General features: G+C 43.5%; 1 protein-coding gene across 3 annotated transcripts in view; it reads right to left on the reverse strand.

Moving 5' to 3' along the window:
- RTEL1 (regulator of telomere elongation helicase 1) overlaps nucleotides 1–23,193 on the reverse strand; it is a 68,383-nt gene that overhangs the window by 3,139 nt on the left and 42,051 nt on the right. For 2 of the 3 annotated variants that reach the window (XM_019548318.1, XM_019548320.1), the window contains 13 exons: nucleotides 22,206–22,283; nucleotides 21,075–21,218; nucleotides 20,274–20,389; nucleotides 19,379–19,502; nucleotides 18,238–18,388; nucleotides 16,560–16,723; nucleotides 13,105–13,200; nucleotides 10,284–10,494; nucleotides 9,266–9,403; nucleotides 7,993–8,133; nucleotides 5,635–5,880; nucleotides 4,471–4,665; nucleotides 3,746–3,925 (listed from right to left, as the gene is read on the reverse strand). In XM_019548318.1, the coding sequence (XP_019403863.1) occupies nucleotides 3,750–3,925; nucleotides 4,471–4,665; nucleotides 5,635–5,880; nucleotides 7,993–8,133; nucleotides 9,266–9,403; nucleotides 10,284–10,494; nucleotides 13,105–13,200; nucleotides 16,560–16,723; nucleotides 18,238–18,388; nucleotides 19,379–19,502; nucleotides 20,274–20,389; nucleotides 21,075–21,218; nucleotides 22,206–22,283 (1,980 nt within the window). In that variant the 3' untranslated portion in view covers nucleotides 3,746–3,749. Of the gene's footprint in view, nucleotides 1–3,745; nucleotides 3,926–4,470; nucleotides 4,666–5,634; nucleotides 5,881–7,179; nucleotides 7,600–7,992; nucleotides 8,134–9,265; nucleotides 9,404–10,283; nucleotides 10,495–13,104; nucleotides 13,201–16,559; nucleotides 16,724–18,237; nucleotides 18,389–19,378; nucleotides 19,503–20,273; nucleotides 20,390–21,074; nucleotides 21,219–22,205; nucleotides 22,284–23,193 lie in introns of those variants that run through there. The other variant, XM_019548319.1, reaches the window with a different exon arrangement.

Consider the following 23,193-nt stretch of genomic DNA (forward strand, 5'->3'; position numbering starts at 1 on the left):
CTTCAAGAGGAGACTGGATAGGCACCTGGCTGGGGTCTTCTGACCCCTGCCACCCCCAGTGCTCCTTCCTGCCCATGGCAGGGGGTCGGACTTGATGATCTGTCTAGGTCCCTCCTGAGTCAGTGATTCTATGACTCGATGATCTTCCGAGGTCCCTTCCAGCCCTAATGTCTATGACTAGGTCCCTGGTCCAAATCCAGCTCCAGTCATCAGTGATATGCTGCCATTACTCTTTGGTTTTGGTTTGCAGGCCAGACAAGCTAAGTGGAGTGCGTATCCGTGTTCATTTTCAGGGGATGAGGAATGTATGCTGCAAAACGCAAGTGCGGTAAGAAACAGAATTAGCAGAGTAACCAATAACTGAGGAGGAGGAGGGTGGAATAACAGAGAGGTGACTTTTTTTTTTTGGAAGGATGGGAACATTTGTTTCCTTTTTGGGTACTTTCAAATCCCTGCCTAAGCTAGGCAGCAGGTTTCTCCATCTTCCTAGTGGTGGGTGGGTCTCTCAATCTTCTTGGCTGTTTCTTGAGAGACCGAACATGGAACATATCTTTCTTCCTGCTTACTAGAGCAGAAAACCCTCTAATCACCTGACCCTTTTCCAGAATGGCAAAACTGCAAGATACTCAGTGACCTACCTATATCTGAATCCTACCACTAAGCAAGGTAGCCTATGTGTATTATGCAATTTTCAGGGATTGCCAGACCTAAAGAAGCATGTCTTTACCTAAAAATAACTCCTGTATTTTAAAACTAGAAGAGACCACTGGATCTGAAAAGCTGAAAAAAACAGAAATTAGGGTGGATCTTGGGATGGGCCTGAGAACAATGGGTGGATTTCCTGGGAGGTTCCCAAGAGCTTATGAGGAAAGGCTGAAAGAACTAGGTTTATTTAGCTTGGAGAAGAGAAGACTGATTCAAGATTGATTGAATAGCGATTATAGAAAGGATGAACGAAAGGCCTCAAGATGCAGCAGGGGGAATTTAGGCTGGAGATGAGGAGCTTTCTGACTGCAAATGGTCAGGCATTGCTACAGCCTGCCTAGAGAAGTTGTGGAATCTCCATCCTTGGAAACTTTCAAGAGCAGGCTGGACAGACACTTGGCTGGGATAGTTTAGTCAGGAATAATCCAGTCTTGAAACAGGTGGTTGGACTAGATGAACTTGCACAGTCCCTTCCAGCCCTATTTTCCTATGATTCCTCTGTGATCTTGTTACCTAGTCAGCTCCAACAGAGCTTAGTAAGACACATGCTAGCAAAGTTCCTACTTCCTTCAAGGAAGCCTGATGAATAAGATGTCCAGGAAAAGGGAGAGATGGATTCCTCTTTCTTGGAGAGCTGCTATTAGGACATCAGCAAAGATAGTTTTTAGAAAAGGCCAACCAGCCAAAAATAAAAGTTTCGTTTTAGAAGTGCGTGAGCTGCAGAAACGCAGGCACATGGAGTGACTGCAGAATGGGGAAGTGGGGTAAGAGCAGGAAGCTCCGAGTGGGGAGGAGCCGAGGTTTTATCAATGACTGGAAAACATGAGGATGCAGAGTTACTGTCATAGTGGTAAAGCCCTCCAACCTCAGCACCTGATCTGGGGTAATTCTGCTGAATGGACCACTTGGCTCTGCTCTAACATGCACCACTGAATCAGCGTACTCCTCAGGTCTGGCTGTGCAAGGGAGCTGGTTCTACAGGCTCTATCCACAGCAGCAGGTAGCTTTCACGTGTTTTCCTGACTTACCCGATATCATGTTTTTGGGGGAGTGGATACCAGATCTGAAGAGCCTCTGGAATCTGTGCGTCTCCATCTGACTTCTGTATAACTCCACAACTTCCTTGGAATGAGTCTGTCAGCATCATACTGTTTACAGGGGTTGCTAAGTGTCACCGTATTTTGATCAAGGGGTGTCGTGAATGGAATCCAAGGATTGGTGGTCCCAATCCAGTTGCAGATCCAACTTTATTGAATGCATAAGCAACACCACTACTCAAGCAAAACCCCACACAGTTTGTAATGGTAGTCTTACACAGGCCTCCTTAATGATGCATGATGACGCAGGTGATCAGGCATCATCATGGCACCAGGGGATGCAGATTTAACCAGCATGGTCTCCTGTGGCTTGATGACAGCTCTCCAAACCAGAGATGTTTCCTTAGGCTTCTACACCTTTTCAATCCTCTTCTGTATATTCACACCATAGGTCTTCACCAATTCCCTGTCACTCCGTGCCACCTTCAAGCTGCCGCTTTTCCTATCTTACCTTTTCCCTGCTGAGGAAATCCTTGCATTTGTTTTGTAAATGGCACTGGTCTGGGTTTGTTTCGCTTTTTTAGCCTATCTCGTTTTCCGACGGTCCACAGCTATCGCCACTGTTTTGCCTACCACAGTAGCTTACATTAGTTTTGTGCCTTGTTGCCCTGGTGCACGCTTCGCTCATGGCATTGGTTTACCGAGGAGAGATGACATTGGTCATGCCAAGGAAGCTTTTTGGGCCTACAATAGGAAGAGTGAAATCTGAGTTCAATGTGGGATTTTTCACACTTAACAAATGTATTTTAGTGCCCTCTTCCTGACAGAAGTCGCTTCTCTGGCACATGAAAGAACTGGCACGGATGAAAAGACTAATTAATTGTCTCTTTCTTTTCTGTTGTCTTTGCAGCTGCCCGGCTCAGAGCATCTCTGATAAATCACCCTCATCCTTTCCCCTGTCCCAAATGCCTGGAATCTGAACTTCATTTTTTTGTGGCTAGGGCCAGAGATTCCCCTGGGCAAACTGCTTCTGGCCACTGCCCAGGGTTTCCACCAAAGGAAGTCTAGGATATTGTCAAGGATGCTCTGCAATACTATTTTCATAATTTCATTCAAGGGATAATCAGATTCAGTCAAGCTGGAGATCTAAGCCAGATAAGCAAAGCAGGTAGAAGCACAAAATTGCCTCACAACAGACTTTCAATAAAAGAATGAAGTGAAATTCGGCATTAAATATGGTTGACATGAATGGAAAAGCGTTGGCAAACTGAGCTTGCTACTTGTAGGTCCCTCGGGAGACGGCAAAAGTTGGAAAAGGCTCAGGTGGGTCTTTAAGCTCTTATCCTCTTGTCCAGCCTGTGGCGTAAGTCAGCTTGCAGAGAGGGAAGATGAAGGGAAGGGAAGAGGAGCAGAGTCCTGAAAAGAAGCTATACCTGCTGCTGCTTGTGGTGTATATATTCTGCTGGGAGGCAGGGGATGCTGTCTCCACAACTGGCTACGTGGCTTCTTGTGCAAGCACAAAAATCAGCAGAGGTTAAAAAGATAAAAAACAAAACAAAATAAATAAGCAAAGGCAGCCTTTAAAAGCTGCTCCCAGCATAGTCTGCAGCAAATGCAGGTACATAAAGAGTGTGTAAAAGGCACATCATTCCCAGATCTGCATGGAAAAAAAACAGTGAGGAAGGGGAGAGATCGGCTACGTGGCAGTAACTCAGTCTCGGAAGTTCATTCATGCTTCCACTGCACTCCCAAAAGACTAAAGGTGAGTGCACCATATCACAGAAGTGACCTGGATATAACTCTTGTCATATTGTATACTTTTATCCACATAAAAACCTGTGCTTCAGTTCCTCATCTGTAAAACCTGTGGGAATACATAATGTAACAAAAGACTGCCTGTCCATTGCTGCTATTTTACAGTGGGTGGAGTAATAGGCTTTTTTTTTAACCATTCTCTTCTAGTGGCAGAGGGCAAACTCTCCACCCCAGGCTTCTGTACCTACCCCACTATGGCTCCATATCATGGGACAATGTATGCCAAGTGTCTGAGCTGGTAGATGCTCTTATGTCACTGGTTCCTTTCAACAGCTCTGCTTTATGTGATCCAGCTTTGCTGTTCTGGGTGCAGCAGAAGGAGGAAATCTTGCTCTGGGTTTTTCTGGGCATCTCCCTCCTGGAAGCAGCTGTATGCAATTACATATTAAAGAGTACATTTTCAGTGCAATACAGAACGTTACACATACATCAAACTCTTTGAGGAATTGACCACCTGGTATTCCCAGCCTGCCAGAAAAAAAATTACTTCCCCTTTCCAGTTTTTTTAAGTCACGTCCCTCCATAACGTGTTTTTGACATTCATATTCACCAGATCATCATCTGCATTAGAATTTTCCAATGGACATAGCTCCCTTTGGGGTAAACTTTACCGAGATAACAGGACTTGACCGGCTTCTGGCTCCTCTCACCCAGCTTAAGCTTCCCAAAAAGTTAAGGTGTATAGTAGACATCTGTCTTGTTATTTCTCGGGTCCCCCCCCTGCCCACTCGGCTGTCTGCAGCCACCTGCTGCCTCTTGTTTGATGCTTTGATTGTACGCTGTTTTATTCTGCATCTGCACCACACGTAGCAAGCACAGTGAGATCCTGGCCCACGGCTGGGGGCTGCTAGGTACTATCATGGTACAAATAAATACGAATTTCTAAAACCCCAGAAGAACAGTCCTTCCCAACCTGGGGGGCAGCTGGCTGCTTTCATCTCAGTTCCACCATTTTCTGCTTTGGCACTCACGCTCGCCAAGTCCAGAGGACTCCTTGCCCCTTGCTGCTGCAGTTTCTTCTCTCCTTCACCGCAGCTTGTTCCAGTCAGATCTCTGCACAACTGCCTGAATTGCTCTTTGTGATGGGGCCGTATAAATATGTGGAACCCTGCCCAAGAAAAAGCCAAGCATGCATGGAATGAACTGGCTTACTGTGGCACAGTCACTACTCTGCAAAAAGAGAGTCACCTGTTTTGCACTCCCCCCAGAGCACCCCAAAGGTTTGGGGAATAGCTGAGGATTTCTCAGAGAGAGTGATACTCAAGACTTTTTTCCTTGACCGAAGGCGAGGATCTGTTTTGACAGAAGACCTCAGCATGCCTGAAATGTATGCTTTCATCACCTCCAAGTGGCCCTAGATCCATCTCCCCTTCCATGGGGCACTGCTATAATGATGCCAAGCAGGTCTAGTGCCCTAAAAAGGCTGTCTAAAAAGGAAAACCTCTTGGTATCATCTGTCATTTTGAGAAAAAATTATCAGTTTCTAGTTTCTAAAGGGTTATTTTGAGTAAGGATTAAGAAGGAAAAATTAAATCATGATAAAATGTCTTAAATGCACTCATATAAAGGCCTGTAAACAATGAGGGAGACTGCCTGTCCCTAGAAGTAGAAACTACTCTAAGGACTTAGCACCAGGTACAGGCAATCAGTGGCCGTGGAAAGAAGTTTAAGAGTCTACCTAATACCCCTCACTGCCTGTTCTAAAGAACAAACAGGGCAAAAGTTACACAACACAATCGTATGAATAAAATAAGCACACCTGAAGGGTGAGGGGTGCACAGCTGTAGAGGATGCTACCCATTCTAGGTGTTTTCATGGACAAATGCTAATCAGGATAAGTGGAAACAACATCTAACTTTGAAATCACCTGGATTTGCTAAGGATTTTATGCACTGGGCTCCATTTGTCTCGTGTACTGAACACTGAGACTAGAGATGCAATGAGTTATGCCAGTGCTAAGTTCATACGAAAGAATTTGTGAACCAGTGACAGCTTGCCATGTATATCTGATATATAGGAGGAATCGGCATCCTCGTCCCCCTTCTAAATCAAACAAAAATGTACATCAAATACTTGCTTTGCAAGAGGTGGAAGAGCTCTGGCTTTTCAGTGGTGACGGCAGCTATCACTGCCACCATGGCATCATAGTTGTCTGTCTTTTTGTACGTGCACAATGCATCAAGGAAGCTGCTGTAATTGTTTCTGTCCAAAGACTTTTTCACATCACTGAGGTATGTGGCTTTGAGAAGGTGGTGGTGGTTCTCCTGCAGAGAACCTGACTCCTTTCCAGCCACCTCACTTTGGGCGTGGGTGTGATTTTCTCCTGAGAGACAGAGAACATCCGTGAACAGGACTTTGGGAAGAACACAGTAGAGTCTATAAGGAAGACTAAGAGGTTGGCCCTTCAGACCCATTCTTCTTATTTTAGACATTTGGTAAACCAGAAATCTACCAGATGGTCACTAAGAAATCAGAAAAGGCTACAACAGGTAAAATGAGCAAAGGTCATTGCTAGAACAAAGTTTGGCACTATCTGAAAAGGGACCAAGTAGCAGTGCTACCAAAAGCTGTGCTAACAAACTGCTGCTGCCTTGCCAAAGAAGCACATAGAGAAAGCCCAGTTTTAAAAAGTGAGGGTTTACTACGATTCCAGAAATAAAGTGAGGACAAGTTAACGTTTGCAGGTAGGAAAGCATATAACATCCAAAGGGAATAATCACACATCAGATGCAACAGAGAACATAAAAGTTGATTAAGGTCAAAATAGCTGGTAGCATTTTTTACATGACAAAATTAAGTCCATTTTGCATTCTGGTGCAGTCCAGAGGGGTGCTTTCTGATAACTGGCCACTGACTTCTAAAGGGAATTGTCTCTGAAAAGGAAAGGACCGAAGTTAGTTCCCCCAGGAATATCAGAGCTGTTGGCATGCGGAATCCAGGTGGGAGTTTCGTAACCAGTGATTTTTACTGCACTGTGCATCACAGGATCAACTGGCACCCTCAGAGGAAGCATTCTCCTTCAGAGCATCCTACAGAGATCATTTCTACTTTTGTCTATTTTTTCTAAGGCCTTGAAGACAAATTTGCAGAAGGTAAATCCCAAGACATTAGTGGTTCTGCTGTTCCCCTCTGGTTTCCATTTGTAACACATCCAAGACATCTCACACTCCCACCGTATCCCATGGCACAGACAAATGGACACTGAGAGCAGTTTCAAAAGGGCAAAGGAATGGCAGCTTCATGCCACGCCGCAGCCATTATCATGCAACAACCTGTGCATGAGCCTGTAATGATACCAGTGTAACCAAACCACTCCAGCTTGAACCCTGCTTCATCCAGGTTTAGGCTGCTATTCAGCTCACTTGGATCACTACAGGCTCATGCACACATAGCAGGCAGAGTGTAACAGATGCTGCATGCAGATGCAGAGTCTAGGAACTCTGAACTCAGGTCAGGATTAAGCATCAGGAGATAATGCTCTAATAAGAAACCCCCAAATAAAACAAGGGAGAGAGAAAGTAAACCAAGAAAAACAGCTTCACTCAGAAATGAGAAACTCTCAAAGCTTCCTGTGAAATGTCACCTGCTCTTTGTGAGGAGACAGCAGTCCTCTTTACTGTAGAATTCTGCAGAAAATTAAATCTGAATTCCTTACAGGAACGGCCAGAGTTAGAGGCAGTTCAAAAAAAAGCAATTGCTCTGAATGAACTAAGGTTACAGATCATAAAGCTATTAATTTATTGATGACAGATGCAAGAAAATCCTAGCAGTTCTCAGGAACAGCAATTTAGTTATGCCTAAACTGAATCACTGGCTTTTACAAGTAAATACTGAAGAAAATTAGATCAGACACATATGTGTTTTGTTTGCATATATTACTTAAGATACTTTTTCTGATTTGTGTTCCTGAGAAAGGAGCATCTCCATTTTTGCTAGACACAAGCTACTAACAAAATATGAAGTCTTCTCATCACCTCCTTCACTGGATCAACCCTGGCTTCATTTCCCTCACCATCCTTAAACTGTTCCCCTTCTGGAAACCCTAGAAAAACAGACAGGCCCTGCTTTGTGGCCGAACATGCTGGAATAAGACCACTGATCATCATTTCCCCAGCTGGAGGGCATCAGGTTGAAAACCTAGCTCAATCTTCCAACCTGTGGTGATTACACTAGTATATGTGCATGCCTGGGTTTAAATCGTGAGCTTTTATGTTTCATTTCATGTGGTATTTTCAAACTTGTGGGCCCTGGAACTAGCTGTCTTGTTATAGTGCTTAGCAGCTCTGGTCACAGACCAGGGGACCCCACTGTGCTAGGTGCTGTACAAACACTGGCAAAGGCAGCTCCTGCCCCCCTAGAAGCTGATATTCAGACAAGAGACTACACGTAGACAGAGACTAGCCAGGGAGCACGGCTGAATAACAAGACAGCAAACCTGCAGTTGCTCGGGAAAGTGTATTTGTGCTGCTCAGCCCAGAAGTCAAGTGGGATCCTCCTTTGTTCAAGTGCAGCTCAGAGTTGAGCTCGCTGGATGAACCCTCTGAGCATGTTGTTTTCTCCTGGCACTGTTTTCCCTCTGAAAAATCAAATGAGTCAGTGAACAATGATGGGGCAGAATTTAGCAGACAGACTGCAAGTTGCTCACGCAGCTGGAAGAAATCTGGGATCTCCAAGCATTTCACCTCTCACACTGGAAGGTATTGCCCAGACGACCTGGAGGTACAGATGTGCTTTTCTGGTGAAGAAAGGATTGCTAACGCCATTCCCATCTTCCTACAGTGATACATCCTTACTGGGTTTCCAGATGACATGAGTATACTTCCGCTTATCACACTGATAACTCAAAAGTACTGGGCTAAAGCAAGGCAAGCAGGAGTAAAAAGGATCTACGAGCTAGATCAATGATTTGTCATCACCCCTGCCCAGCTGTGCAGCATTCAATGCTTAGGGATCAATCTGCGGGATGAGAAAGCAGGGTGGCACATAAGCAGACTATATGCTTTTAAAAATAAGGATGCAGAGGGAAAACCCAGGTGCTCTCTAACCCACAAAAGCAACATGACATCACATGAGGGAGAACTGATACTCCTGTTGGTCGACACATAATAGGTACTCAACCAAAGAGCTATTATTAATAAGTTAGCAGGACTAATTCCAAATGGCTTAGGGTCTGATTATCAGAACTGCTTGGCTCTTGAAGTTTCTACTGCCTCAGTGCTGGGATCTAACACCTCCGAGGAAAAATTACTCCATTAGGATTGTTTACCCATTTTAGGCCTAAAATGGCCCACTAGGAAGGGATATGACTTTTCTTTAACTTCAAATGGAAGATATACTTCAGCCTCTGAAGACTGAAAGCATAACATGCCCTCTCAGCACTGTATAAGCTATAATGGATACTTTACTTCATCTAAAATAAAAGGTACTATACACAGGCATTGCCATACGTAGCTGCATTTGTACTGGGGAAAAACAAATCTTCTTGACCAACCTGTCCACAACCACTGGATTTTAACATCCACACTTCCTAGCTGTCATTTCAGCCAGCAGCATTACATAATAACACGTTCCTCAGATTCCACCATCTGGATCTCTAGAAGGGACGGTGGTGCTGTTTTGTTGATTTGTTAGCAGCCCCTTACAAAAGCTGATGGAACAAACTATCAAAGTGATCAGTCGTGTGGCTACCGCTGGACCCAGCTTCTCACCTGCTTCCTTGGCCATCATCTCTCTCTCCCCTCGCTGGAGGCTGTGCTCGGGTTTGTAGCCACAACCTTCTCCAGTCAGGCTACGGCAGGCTTCGTCAAACTGCTTTTTGTGATGAGGTCGGACAAACTGGTAAAATTCTTGCATTAAAGAAAAGGGGCAGGTCAAGTCAAATGTGCAGCATATACATCCCAATATTTACTACATTCCAGAGGCCAGTGCTGAGCAGACTTCCATGTCAGAAAAGAGGTAAAGCTTTCAAAACTGCCCAAGTGACCGTGGAGCCTACGTTCCATTTTCAAAACCAGCTCAGGTGGGTGGTACCCAAGTCTCAGCGAAACTCAAGAAGACTTCAGAGAACAATTTTACAAGGTATCTCAAGTCTGTTTCCTATCATCACAAACATTAACAACCAAGGAAATCACCATCTAAGTCAGTCAGGAAGATGCACATCAGTTCCACACACATTCTGGATCCACCGGTATCCTCACCCAGCTGCCACAACCCCAGTGTCTACGCTTTCAGTTCTAAGACTGAACCACCCCAGAGGTGTACATCGATCTCCTTGCAGTTACACGCCAGCCTAACTCCAACCCCAAGAGGACTCAGTGACATTTCTCACGTGCATTGCTCCATACATGCGTTAGCTATATGATCAAAGCACGAGTTCTCTAAAAATGTTAATCATTTAATTTGGTGCATCCATGTCACTGAGCACTTGGCTTTTGCAATGCAACAGTCCTTTCTAATGGACAACAGCTATGTCCCACAGGATGCATTTAGAGGAATGGTCTCCAAAGTGTGGTGTGTGCACCCCAGGGGGTGCGGGAAGAAAATATTAGAACTTCTATTTATATTTATATAAATATACATATATTCGGGGTGTGTGCTCAACATTTTTTCACTGATAGGGGTGTGCGAATATAAATATACATATACTGGGGATGCATGCTCTAAAATTTTTTACTGATACTGCGATCAAAGAAGTTTGGAGACCACTAATTTAGAGAACCATCATACCTCGCAACAGGATATGGTTTCTCTGGTCTTCCAAAAAGACACCACTCATCTGAGATAACATGGCACTGAAGTCATCAGTCATTTTATACTGCTTCAGAGCCTCTGAGAAGACATCATAGTTTAGCTGGCTTAGTGATTCCTTCACTGTTGCAATGAACGATGTAGCTCTCATCTTCTTTGGTTCAGTTGGATCCGTCACCTTTCCAGCTTGCTGTAAAGAAACCAAACATTGATCAGTAAATGGGAGACATTTGGAGAGATGTTCTTACGTTAATTAAGATGGGATTACTTTCTCCCTCACCTCCCACAAACTTTATTTCACCTTGCACAGCTGTAACATGTCCACAATACACAACAATGTGATGGACTAAATGACCCAAGAACCTTTACAACCATAAGTTTCCATGATTCAATGAACATGAGCTAATTGCATACCATGAAACACAATGATGTATATACCATTTTAAGCAATCGTGGTCAACCAGAAATGCACATCGCCCTTGCATTACTTTCTGGAAAGGCAAGCAGATGTGCCTGCCTGATGGAAATTCAAAATTCCATGAAAGACCAAAATGACTTGTGCATAGGTTCTGCCAAATGGCAATGAACTGAAAAAACCCAGACATGACTTGTGGGAAAACCAGAAAAGAAGATTAACTCTGGCTTTACATTTTTTTCCCTTCAATCACAAAAAAACCCTCAGTCATTTGAAAAAAGTCCAAACAATCTATTATAGAATTAGCTGCTTTCACAAGGGGTTGTGATAATTGGTTCTGAATCACCATTTGCTCACACAGTCTAAACTAAATGCCTCTACTGTATTTAATATACTCCTACTAAACATGCCTTTCCCTATGTATATTGTAATCTATCCTTAGGGCAAGAAGCAGTGATCTGGGGAATTCCAACACCACCCCTATGTATATGATTTCCCAGACTACTATTACATACAGCCCTAAAACGCTCAGTTTGTATCATCAACAAGGGTCCTTTACAAGTTTAGAAGTACATCGAGAAAGAGGGCGGGGAGGGGGCTGTCTACTCCACACTGCTTTACAGAAAGGCTAAGTGATTAGTTTCCCAAGAAGGGCAGCCAGGTGCCATTTCACAACTACATGCTAAGGAGGCTTCTTAACAGAGGAGTTTTGCATCACACCTCAAGGGCTACAAGGCTGAATCATCCTGATACCGCATAGTAGTACAATTTACCGGGGAGGGCTCCGTGCCGAGAACACGGTTGCTATTAGACGCAGCATCTCTGAACACAGCTGCCACCTGACAGTACAGCTGCTATTCCGTGTAAGGCTTTGAAGACAAGGACTTTAAACGGCTCTTGTAGCACATGCAGCCATCACATGGGTTAGTCAGACCACACAGGCAGACCGACACCTGCACAATGACCCAGCTGTAGTTCCTAAGTCACCATCAAAGTCAGCCTGGGGTCTGCTGTAACAGCTCAGCCCAGAGGTGACACAGGCATGGCTCACCATGGCCCACATCTGTGATGTTAAGATGTAGTCTCCTGGCACTAAGCTGGTCAGAGCTGCTACATGAGCCTCCGTACCACCTTGGCACTGGGAGGGAAGTTTACCAATGCAGCAGACAGTTGCAAATATGGGAAGGACTTCCAAATACTCTGCTCTGTGTATTGGCCCTACCCAAGCCTGTTTTTGGTTGAACCAGTACTATACATGTTAGAGTTACATTAGGTGGAGCTGGGTGTCAGCACTATAGTGGTGGCTGTACTATCAGTCTTAATTTGACCCATTTGTATATACACATTAGGAAACAATCTAATTAGTCACGGCCTCGTTCACCACATACTTCCTACTTCTGCAAAATCAGGCAGGGGATCTACAGACAAGAGTGTCCTTCTCACCTTGAGCACTATCTGTGGGGCCATGCTATTAATGACTGTTTCATAATACACATGCCTATGCAACAAATTAAGAGCTGCCTTAACGATGAAGTGTCTCACCTTTTTGGCTTTGAAATCATAACATCCATCTGATGTCATTTTAAAACAGAATTTCTCAAGTTCTTTGAATTTAAAAATTGAAGAAAAAAAAGTCATCCCATGGAACCATATTGTCCCCTCCCATGAGTCATGAGCAGGGCACAGGCCTTCAGCGCACCAGCACAGTCCTCAACTATTTATGCTAGTGGCATAGCTGGCCACAGGAGAAGGCTGTTGTCTTCTACACAGACCAGAGGAGGATTAGGACACGCTTCTCTAACAAGCTCTTGGAAGGACAGCAAAGGAGGTACAGAGATTTAAAAGTAATTCCAGGTTCTGCAGGGAATAACAAAGTCTTCTTCCCTCGTTTTTCCCTACACCCCCTTCTGCCCCACCTTCCCAGGACCTGCCCTGTACTCTGGCTGTTACTAGCCTCCAGACTTTGGCCTATTCTTTCCCACCCCCAAATACTGCCCTTGTATAGCCCCATGTGCCTCCTTCAACTGCTGCCCCCTTCCTATTCTTATTTGTCCCTCCCTGCTCCTCTCCTTCTGCCATTTACTCCTACCCTCCTGTCCATCTCCCCATCTCTATTCCTGCATGTGCCCCTGCCTCTCTTCCCTTATTCCCAGCTTAAATGTCTCAAAAATCTTCAACCTAAGGCAGACACTAAACACAGAAAAAAACAAATCTCCTAAGTAGTTTAAATCTGGCCAAGTTAAGGGCAACTAAAAACATATCACATAAAAGAGCTGAACAATCTTAACTCTAGATGTAGCTTCCTGCACCCACCTACAAATTACATGCACAACAGCATGCTTTCTTAATATCTTGTACCCTATCATTCAACAAAAAAATGCATACCGGATTGCTGACTATCTTTATTTTCTTCTTTCCTCCTTTCTGTTCATCTGCTAATCTCTTCTCATACTGAAGAGAGAGTGTTGACAGACGCTTTGCCTGGAAAAATAACATTAAGAGGTTTTAATCTATTTCATTTCCCTTATTTCTGCCATTTTCTGCAATTTTACTAACCCCCAGATTGCTATTGCAAGGACCAATCAAGCCAAGGTAGAAAGCCAGAGATGCATTTGGGTTCCTGACACGGAACTACTTCCAAGTATTCTCCAGGATGGGCATCTTGTGCAACCTGCAGCAGTGATTCTCAACCAGGGTGCCAAATAAATCCAGAGTTTTCAAACAGGAATCCAGTGTTAAAATAAAAGAAATCTGACCTCTCATTATCTTCCAGAGTTCTCTGCAATAGAAGAATTGTTCTAGTATTTTTCTGTAGTCAAAAAGAGTGAAAGCTAAGAGCTGGCATTTTCCTGAAGTCCACTGAGGGGTGCCTAGAGTCTAAAAAGGTTGAGAACCACTGACATAGAGAGAGGACCAGGTATCTGATAGTGAAGACATGAGCACTGGCAAAGTTCAAATGAAAATTAGCTGTGCTTGGTTTTTTTTCTTTTCTCCCCGCTTGCAAACTATTTTATGCCACACAAAGTTTATGAGGAATATTTTGAACTTTGCTATTTAACTATGACAATGAGCTATGTCCAGGCAATGAAGAAACATTATTAAACACTGTAAAAGGACATTTAGATACAAACAGACTATATGACAAAGAGCTGAGAGTCCTAATGTAACAAAAATTACAAGAATATGTAATGCATCATTATCAAACCATTTCAGTGTGTCATATTTAACTTTATTTGTTCAGTTGACAATAGCAGGAAGCCTCAAGGCAGATGGTTCATAAAATTCACATAAGCTGCTCTCTGAAAAAGTCTGTTAGTTTCAACAAAATTTGATTTTAATGGTAAATGCTGATGTTGATTGATTTCCTCCCCAACTCAGTTTCCTCCTGGATAAGGAACACCAACCAGGGCACTGCCCCTGTGCAGAAACTAACCCTTTTAAAGTCAGTGCGACCAGGGCTAGGTGGTAAAGACTGGTGGCTGATGTACTTCTGTGCTTCTGCTGTTGGTAGCTCTGGTTGACCTGCACTGGTAGTATAAAGATGCTGCAGATTTTCCGGAGAAATATCAGTCTGGGCTAGGCCCCAGAGGAGAAAGGATGGGAAGGGGAAGAGCCAAGAGTGATGCAATATTCCACTTGCAGAAGACACTGATGATTGTACAAACCAGCACCAACCAAATGAAGAACATCCAACAGAGCAACACTGATGAAGCTGGGGGAGAACCCAACATTGCCAAACAGTTTCTACATTCTTTTGCAGAGATTAGATATGCAAAGTGGTTCATTTCTTTGCTGCTTGCCCAAGAAGAGGATAACTGAGGACATGACAGAGTGCATATACAGAATGCCATCTATTATATGTGCACATTCAAAAGAGTGCTCTCCTTAAATCCCCTCTGCTTGTGGGTAACTGCCAGTGCTTCTCACGTTGCTCTCCAATATCTCTGTTCATATCGTCTGCAAGATTTTGAGGTAGAAGAAAAGAGTACGCTCAAGAAATGTTAACTTAGAGCTGGCCCCTGGTGTTCTTCACCTTCAGAAGTGCAGTTGTTCTTATTTCCTAGCACTGCAGTGGAGGTAAAACCTAGGCATATCTGAACACAATAAATACAACCGTAACACAGCACTGTTATTTATGTATTTAAATTAAACAATGGCATGTTGCAGAGTGAGACAGGCACATAGACAACTGTAAGTTAATCTTGTTCAGGTGAAGCTGGATGGGTAGAAGAAAGCAGCACTATTCCGCTTGGCTCCTGGACTGATGGTCACCATTCAGAACAGCACCGTGCCAAAAAAAATAATGCTGCCGAAGGCAGCAGGTCCAGAAGCAACATCTCTGCATTAGAGAAAATGGATCAACGACAGTAACATCCTTTGCTGAAGTAATGGGCTCAAGGAGCATAGTTCTTGTAGTGACGTCCAAGATGGCAAAGCAGGCTACTCGGATGCAACTAGGTAGAGTCCCACTGTTCATCCACCACTAATAGCTAGGTGTCCACCCAACTCAAGGAGGCAGCCAGCCAATTTCACAGGCAGATCCCAGAGTCAGCCACCATTTTCATGGGCTGACCTCACCCCGCCTCTGACTGGCTGAGGGCCCCCCGCAGTCTCTCCCCTCCCCACAGATTGCCAGATGGCCCCAAACTGGTTTAATTACCCCGATTAACCCCAGGGAGGCCATTAATCCATGCTATTAAGTAATGGCTTCCCAATGCTTAATCAAGGTAATTAAGCCATGGTCTGGGGCTAGCCCCAAGCAGCAGCAGGCTCCCCCCACACTCCAAGACTGCAGGGCTTCCTGAACTTTTCTCTGCTTGCCAATTTTTTTTCCCAGTGAGCCAAAATTTTATCATGAAGCCTGCCCAAAATCAGAGTTTCCATGAAAATCACGCAATTGCGATTTCAGTTGGTCCCTACTAATAGCAAAAACAGGTTTTTGCAACAGCAGGAGAATGCTAGCACGATCATCTTATTTACGACTATTGATTCAAAAGTACTCCATCTCAAGGAGGAAAAACAGCAGCATTGAAGAGGCATGTTAACCTAGTCACGCAATGGTACTGATCGTTCCTATGACTGCGATAAGAGACTGTACACGTCTGTGCAGTATTGGCTGGCAGAGCCAGGGAAAATATTCTCTGTTTGAATATTGTACTACTGGGAAAACTGGGCAAACTGGAGCAAAGAAAATTGAGGTTGGATACTGGGAAGAACTTTCTGACTAGAAGGGTCATTGATCATTGGAACAGGCTATCCAGAGAGACTGCAGAATCTCCAGTTTTAGAAGTTTTTAAGAACAGGTTACATAACCACTTGCCTGGGATGGTTTAGTCACAAGATGAGCCTGCCTAGAGCAGGGGTTGGACTAGATGTCCTCCTGAGGTCCCTTTCCACCTTACTTTGCTATGATTCTACGATCATATGTGCAGGTGAATGGAAATTGCAACAGTTCTATAATACAGTTTTTTTGTAATACCTGCTCATATTCTAAGAGCTGATACAAGGATCTCCTATGATATCCTACATATTCATCAACCACTCTGTCAAGGACTCTTTAGCCCCATGAGAAGAACATTAACCTCTTGGGATCTCTGCAAGTTGGCAGTTAAGACTATTTCACTGCCATCCAAATGAGAGGGTACCTGCCAGACACGTACTAAAAGGTGACAAGAGGATCTTCTCCAGACAGGCCCCTCACTCCAACTCAGCCCTATGCCCTCAGTGTACTTTTTGATGGGGACTGCATTGGTTCCCACAAGCTGACACCACGCCCGTTTTGCATTAGGACCCACATATCCCCCAAACTTCAATACCGCACTTTTTATGACTCTCATTACCTTTTCCTCCCCTGACAAGCCATCTTCCTCCTCTGCCCCTTCACTGATCTTCTCACTGTGTTCCAACGCATCCAGAAGCCCAACTTGCTGCCTCCTGGAGGCGACAGGTCCTTGCTCATACTCCACGCACAGGCTGGCTGCTCCATCCCCACTTGCTGACAAATCTGTATCAGAAAGACAACACACAAACATTTGCCTTCCTTCTTATACTTGGCAACTCACAGATGCTTTCAGTAACTCCCAAGGTGTGGTGAGTTATTCCTCTTCTTTTTTTGTTTTGTTTCTTGTACTGGAACTACAAACAACATTTTGGTAAAAAGTCATTTTAGCTGATCTTTCCCATCCTGGTGAGAGACTATCTACAGGTCTGGCTTCTGCATTTAAAAGGAGGACTTGCAGATGGGGCAAAATCTCAATAGTCATATTTAAAATGAAAATGGTTTATATAATCTGATACGCTTTGGGAATCCTGTGCCTCTTACCAGTGAAGTTATTTGCTTAATCTCAGAGTTCAGTTTCTGCATCTAATCAACCTGGCAATGAAGTCTGCATATACATATTTTACTTGACACAACACTAATTTCACAGCAAAAAGACAGTGACACCACCTACAAAGTATAATCCTCTCACTCACAAGGTTGATGTTATCATGTGTAAGTCGCAAATGTTATGCTGTCATCTATTTAAGCTGCCTGTCCACGAAGCATATTTTATCTCATCCTTTAAGGCCCTGATTTGTCTGGTTGCAGAGACCAGAACTTGCTGCTACAAATAGTATTACAGTAACACCAATTTGCTACTTCTAAAAAAGCATTTTCCTTATAAGTAAAAAAGAAATTCCCTACGTTTGTTGGCTTGCAAGAAACTTAACAAGTATATTAATAGGGCAGTAGTGTCGCTTTGTTTGTACTTCCAATAACAGAATTTGCATAGCAAAACAACAGGAAATTAAGTGTGAATCTTCAATGGAAGGATCACACCACCCTCAGCCAACTACACTCAAACCACACAAGAAACTTGCTTCTGTTTTAATCAGTTTTCTCTTTAGAAGTTCTGCTTCCTGAAGTCCTTTCACTGAATCACTCATGACGCAAGCCGGCTGCTTATGAAAGCGTACCCTATGCATCTCTGAATCAGCTGGTCTATCAGCTTCAAATTTACCTTGCCTTCTGCTCAACAGAAGAATGACATCTAGCAGAAAACAATGAAGAATTCCTAAGTATTATAACTGGCTTGGAAATCGTATTTACAACAAAGTCCAGTATTACAGTCATATTTAGAAACGGCGATAGATCCAGAGGAAGGTACCGTAACAGCATCTTTTGCCGGAAATGTTTTTACCCTTTGACATCTTTTAAATCTCAAATGTTTATATCTAATCCCTTTCTGAACCTTGTCACACTATCTGCCTCTACAAACTCTTGGGACAACAGTTCCACAAGTTAACTGCCTGCTACATAAAATGTACTTCCTCTTGTTTGAGCCCAATATTCCCATTTAGCTCTTTGATCCACTACCACCAATCTGTGCACCATTTTGTACCTTGCCCCCTTTCTCTAATGCCTCCTGAATTCCCACCCTCCTGTACCTGCCAGCCTCTCTGTCCTGCTTTCTCCAGCATGGCTCAGAAGCTTTTGGCAGGATTGGAGGCTGGTGTCTACATAAAACCTGGACCTACCTGTTCTTTTCCTCTTTAAACTAGGAACGTGAACATCCAAATTCCTGGCTTTTTTCAGAGGGAGGCTAAGCTCAGCTGAAGCAGATGATGTTGGGTCCCCTTCACAGATAGTACCAGCGCAAGAGGAGTTCCGGGTTGGCGGTGTAGGCACCTGTATATAGATTTCAAAAGATTATAGGAGTCATAATGACTGTATCACTTCATAGTCTGTCTCATTTTGCCATGAAAGATTCTAAGAGCAAAACAGAGGACAGCTCATCTGTCCTGCCTAACTGTGATGGTGGGTTCCCGGTCTGTGCACACCTGCCGTGACTGAATTCTTAGACCTGGGCCAGGGTTATGCACAGTGCAGATATGGGAACTCAAAACAAAGCCTAGGAGAAGAGAAGCATTGCATGACTACATCTGAAGAGAGTGGGCAGCATCACACAACGCATGCATTTTTAATGAATGATCCCTTTTTGATGTTCTTGCTGTAATACAGCCCCCCTTACCACAGGTGCATTTTCTTCTGGCTCCCTTTTCTAATGATACATGAATATAAAGGCCAGCCAGGACAATTACATTACCCACTTTGATGGCATATGCATGCCACCCCTGAATTGACCCTAGTAATTGTGGTGGCCAAAGGCATCTAAGTCCAGATTCGAAGACGTTCCCTTAAAAGTTTATTCCAATCATCATGGCCGTGGTAAAACAACAAAACAAACAAACCTGTGCCTCAAATTTATCTGGCGTCAGCTTTCAATCACTTGTTCTTGTTACACCTGTCACCCCTATTCTGAAGAGCCCTAGATGAACAACCTGGCATTTAGCCAATTTAAAACCCAGTTCTGATTGCATATGCTAAGGCGGCCCTGCAACCCACTGTGCTCTGCATCATCATGCAATTCACTTTGCTAATACCATACACCAGAGGAGACCTCTAAACCCACCCAAGTAACGAAGATTGCTTAAAAAGGACGAAAGTAGCTTCTCTCTCCTGTGGCTGAGTGCTCCTAGTCCCTGAAACCTCAAGACCAACTCCTCCTTTTTCTGAAGGGGAGTAGGTTATATCCGTGTTGGTCTAAGGACATAGGCAGACAAAGTTCTTTGGGTAAATCTGATCTCTTTTATTTAACCTTTTTCTGAAGACACTTACAATTTTCTGAGCAACTCGAAAGAACCGAGAGACATCTCGGACTGCGTGTCCAAAGTTGTCATACACCTTGACGTAAGGGCGGACCCAGGAAGGCAGCTTGCCTCTGACGTCACTGTTTAAGAACCTGTGGAAAGTTGGATGAGAGGAAAATTCTCCCTCAGTCAGTCCCATTACTTTAACCCTCAAAAGGATGTGCAGCTTTCAACAAACATCTCTCCAGACAGCCTGGAAGAGGGACCCACGATTAATAGCAAGCAGAGGAGAGAGTACACATAAATAGCCTGTATGCACGGGAAGGCAAGACTTAGTTGAAGCCAGGTGTTATGCAGCCAAGCACTGTCCTAATTTCACCCAGACAGTCTACCAGTACATGCCAGCACTGAACTATGAGACATGCTAGTTGCCTTAAGCCACAGTCTCAGTTGGGAAAAATAAAAAAGATTTTCTGGCAGTGGAAGCCTTTTTCCTGCTTCTCCTTCCCTCAAAAATCCAACTGCTGTTCATTACCTTGTAATATGAATGCAGAGCAGGAGGGGAACATCTGCTGTGTTTGTATTAAACATTTCAAGAAGTTCTGTAACCTGACATCAGAAAGATTAGGAGACACACACACACAAACGCATCATTAACACAATCAGCTTATTCTGCATCTATTAACATTGACACCAGTCTCCTTCTCTAGTCCAAAAGGGGAGAACATTTTGGGAAGGGAGAGCAGAAAAGCAGCATACAAATTATTTTTACTTTTTAGGGAAGATGTTTCCTCAGCCATTCTCCAACTAGCAGTACCAGCACACACACAGAGAGAGAGGATACCAGCTGCATGTTGAATGGAGGAACACTGATGCATACACATGGCAACTTCTATTGAATACCGCTTAACCCAGGAGTTCACCTGTTGTCGCAGAGGAATATGGCACCATAATCATGGCGGTGTCTGATGACCCTGCCGATGGCCTGATTCACAGCCCGAGAAGCTTGTTGGCTGTACCATTCACGCCCAGACAGAAACTGAAACAGGTGGGAGAAAAAGGACTGGATGATTTTAATATGTAAAGTGTATTTGCAATGTAGAGGTTGTTTGTCTAAGTCTCCATCCCATATGTGCTGAAAACAGACTCCTGAAAAAATAAGAGTCGTAAGAGTTCAGTGCAGGCAGAACTCTGCTAAAACATCTCATCTGACTAAATGGAAGCAGTATTTATTTCCAGATAGTCCCTGCCTGGCTATGGACATCATCTTCAGTGTTATATAGAAAGTGTATAGAGTCACTGGAGAGAAGGGGCTATAAATTCTTACTCAACAACACTTACCATGCAGCTGATTACTTAGCAGTTATTCTGCAGAATAAGTAAGAAAACAGACTCAGAATAAAGTGCTACTAAATATAGCCAACAACATATATTTGGCTGAGGCTGCTTGAACAATTTCCCTCTAAGCCAGACATTCCCTTTGGAAGATAAAGGACTGCCAGATGTATACAATTCTTTGGAGCTCTTCCAGGGGATTTCTGGCCTTTGATTACAGCCGTTGTAACATAGTGATGAACTTTGGAACATCAAGAGAGCCCAGGAAAGAATCTGAGCAGGGGTGTCAAATTCAAGGTCTTACAGCTTTTTAAGTTATCCGGACCCATTGGAGATTGGAAGAAAATCACATGCAAAAGAAAGACAGAGTGGACAAGTGAATAACCAACCTGTGCACCTCCACTTTTTTTTCTCATTTCATCTAGGAAGTCCATCTTTAAAACAACTCTTGGTTCCATGCGAGGGGGGAATGGAAGTCCAGTGATGATGACACCTCGTCCATTTGTATCTGCAAAGTCCAAGCCTTCGCTGGCCTGAGGATGTACAAATGCTCTCAGATCACCGGCAGGAATTAAGTGACATTTCAGAGCAGTTAAGGTACTATTTGCCTTTGCCCCCTCCTTAAACTACATGTTTGGCCAGTGGAGTTTGAAACTAGTGGAAATACTGTGAATGGTATGAATGGGATTCCTTGCTTCTAATACCAGGATGTTAATCTGAGTGCTTTCCCACTACCAAACATACATTAGCCAAAAGGTTTTAAGGAACAGTTTTTCTCTGCTCTTTTCTTATTGTTGGTGGCCAAGGCATTAATCATTTCAAACACTTTGACTTCAGGGTCATATTGCTCTCAGAACCACTATCTGATTCACATTTCATGCCTGGGCAATCAGCACAGTTCAAACCCAGACAAGCCTGATAACAAATAATTAAACTTTTACAATAAAGCGCTCTCTCCCTTTTCAGGGCCACTATAGCAAGATGCAGCAAGTATATTTCAAGTCTTCATCCTAACCATTTAAAGCAGATATAAACTATCCCAATGAGATCAATATAATTTGTAAAAATCAGGAAAAAATAATGCAACTGAGACCACAAAAATTGGCAGCAGGACCCAGGCAGATGTAGGACATGATATTAATATTTGCTAATATTTTTAAAATTAAGCAGCAACACTGCAAGTCTTCAACAATGTTTCTTCAATGTACTTGACAGAAACATCCATAAACTTTTTTCTAATCAGAAAACAACAGTTCTTCTGTGAGCAACCAGTACGTCACTACACGAAAAGCACGAATCAAGTCCCTTTGAGATATTCAAGAAAGGCATTCATTCAAGTAAAACTATATACGAAGGGGCTGTGTACAAAAATCAGATCTGAAAAAACCCTAGGGTTTCCAGGCTCAAACCTTTATTTGTTTTCCATGCGTGTGATTGTAGGAATGCACAATGTGCATGCACACCTCATAGCCAAAGGAACTATATAAGATGACACTTGTCTCAAAAGGTCCACACTTTACCTTTCCCCTACATACTGCTAAGAAAGCAGCTCCGCTGGACTTTGGACAGACAATCTTGTCATAATAGGCATCCATTACCTAAAGATAAACAGTTTCGGTAAGGACGGGGGAACTGCCCCACTTACACAAGCACAAATAAAACAAGGTAATAGGTTTGACTCACATTCTAAGATTCAGCCCATAGTTATCTTGGCTAAGTATCAGTTTCCTTACTGGACAGTAGCTATGAATGTGAGAAGTATCTATTCATTCAACTCCCCCCCATTCTAGACAAGTCAAATTCCTGGTAAACAGGGTGCTGTCACCTACCTCCAGAAAGGAAACAAAACACTCATTGTGCACTAATCTTGTGATTCCATGCCAGCAGCTCAGGCAAACAAAACAAAGCAATTCAAGGATATAACTAACTCTTTGTAATAATAGCAATAAGAGAGACTGGAAGCAGACAAGAAAAACAGTGGGAAAAGTGTGGGCAGTTTCAGCAAATGAAGAAATAAGTTATTTATAACTTTAACCTCATTTTCAACTACACATGGCCCACTGGCGAACACCAAATGGAAGACCAGTATCAGCCTGGATGAACGGAGGAGATGTCATTCTAACAATTTCAGTGACTATAAAAAAACCAAAACAATTTTGATGCAATTCAAATAACCTCCCTTATTAGGTCACGGCACAAAAGAAGTGAGAACTCAGCGACAAATGGTAAAAACCCAACCTAGCATCTTCTGGGGATCCCACTTCCATCTGAAGGTGAGGGCATTAAGGTTTTTGTCATCTTTTTCTCTGAAATGTTATATAATCTAGTGTTTCTAAATTAAGCCACGACTATCCTGGTGACTATATTGGTGACTCCATCCTGAGAGGTACGGAGGGCCCCATCTGTTGTCGGGATCCCTCAGCACGTGAGGTCTACTGCCTGCCCGGAGCGAAGATTCAGGATGTGAAGGGGATGCTCCAGTCCATCATCCAGCCCACCGATTATTAC

Source organism: Crocodylus porosus, unplaced genomic scaffold (genome assembly GCF_001723895.1).
Source record: "Crocodylus porosus isolate Cpor-Errol unplaced genomic scaffold, CroPor_comp1, whole genome shotgun sequence".
Lineage (NCBI taxonomy): Eukaryota > Metazoa > Chordata > Crocodylia > Crocodylidae > Crocodylus > Crocodylus porosus.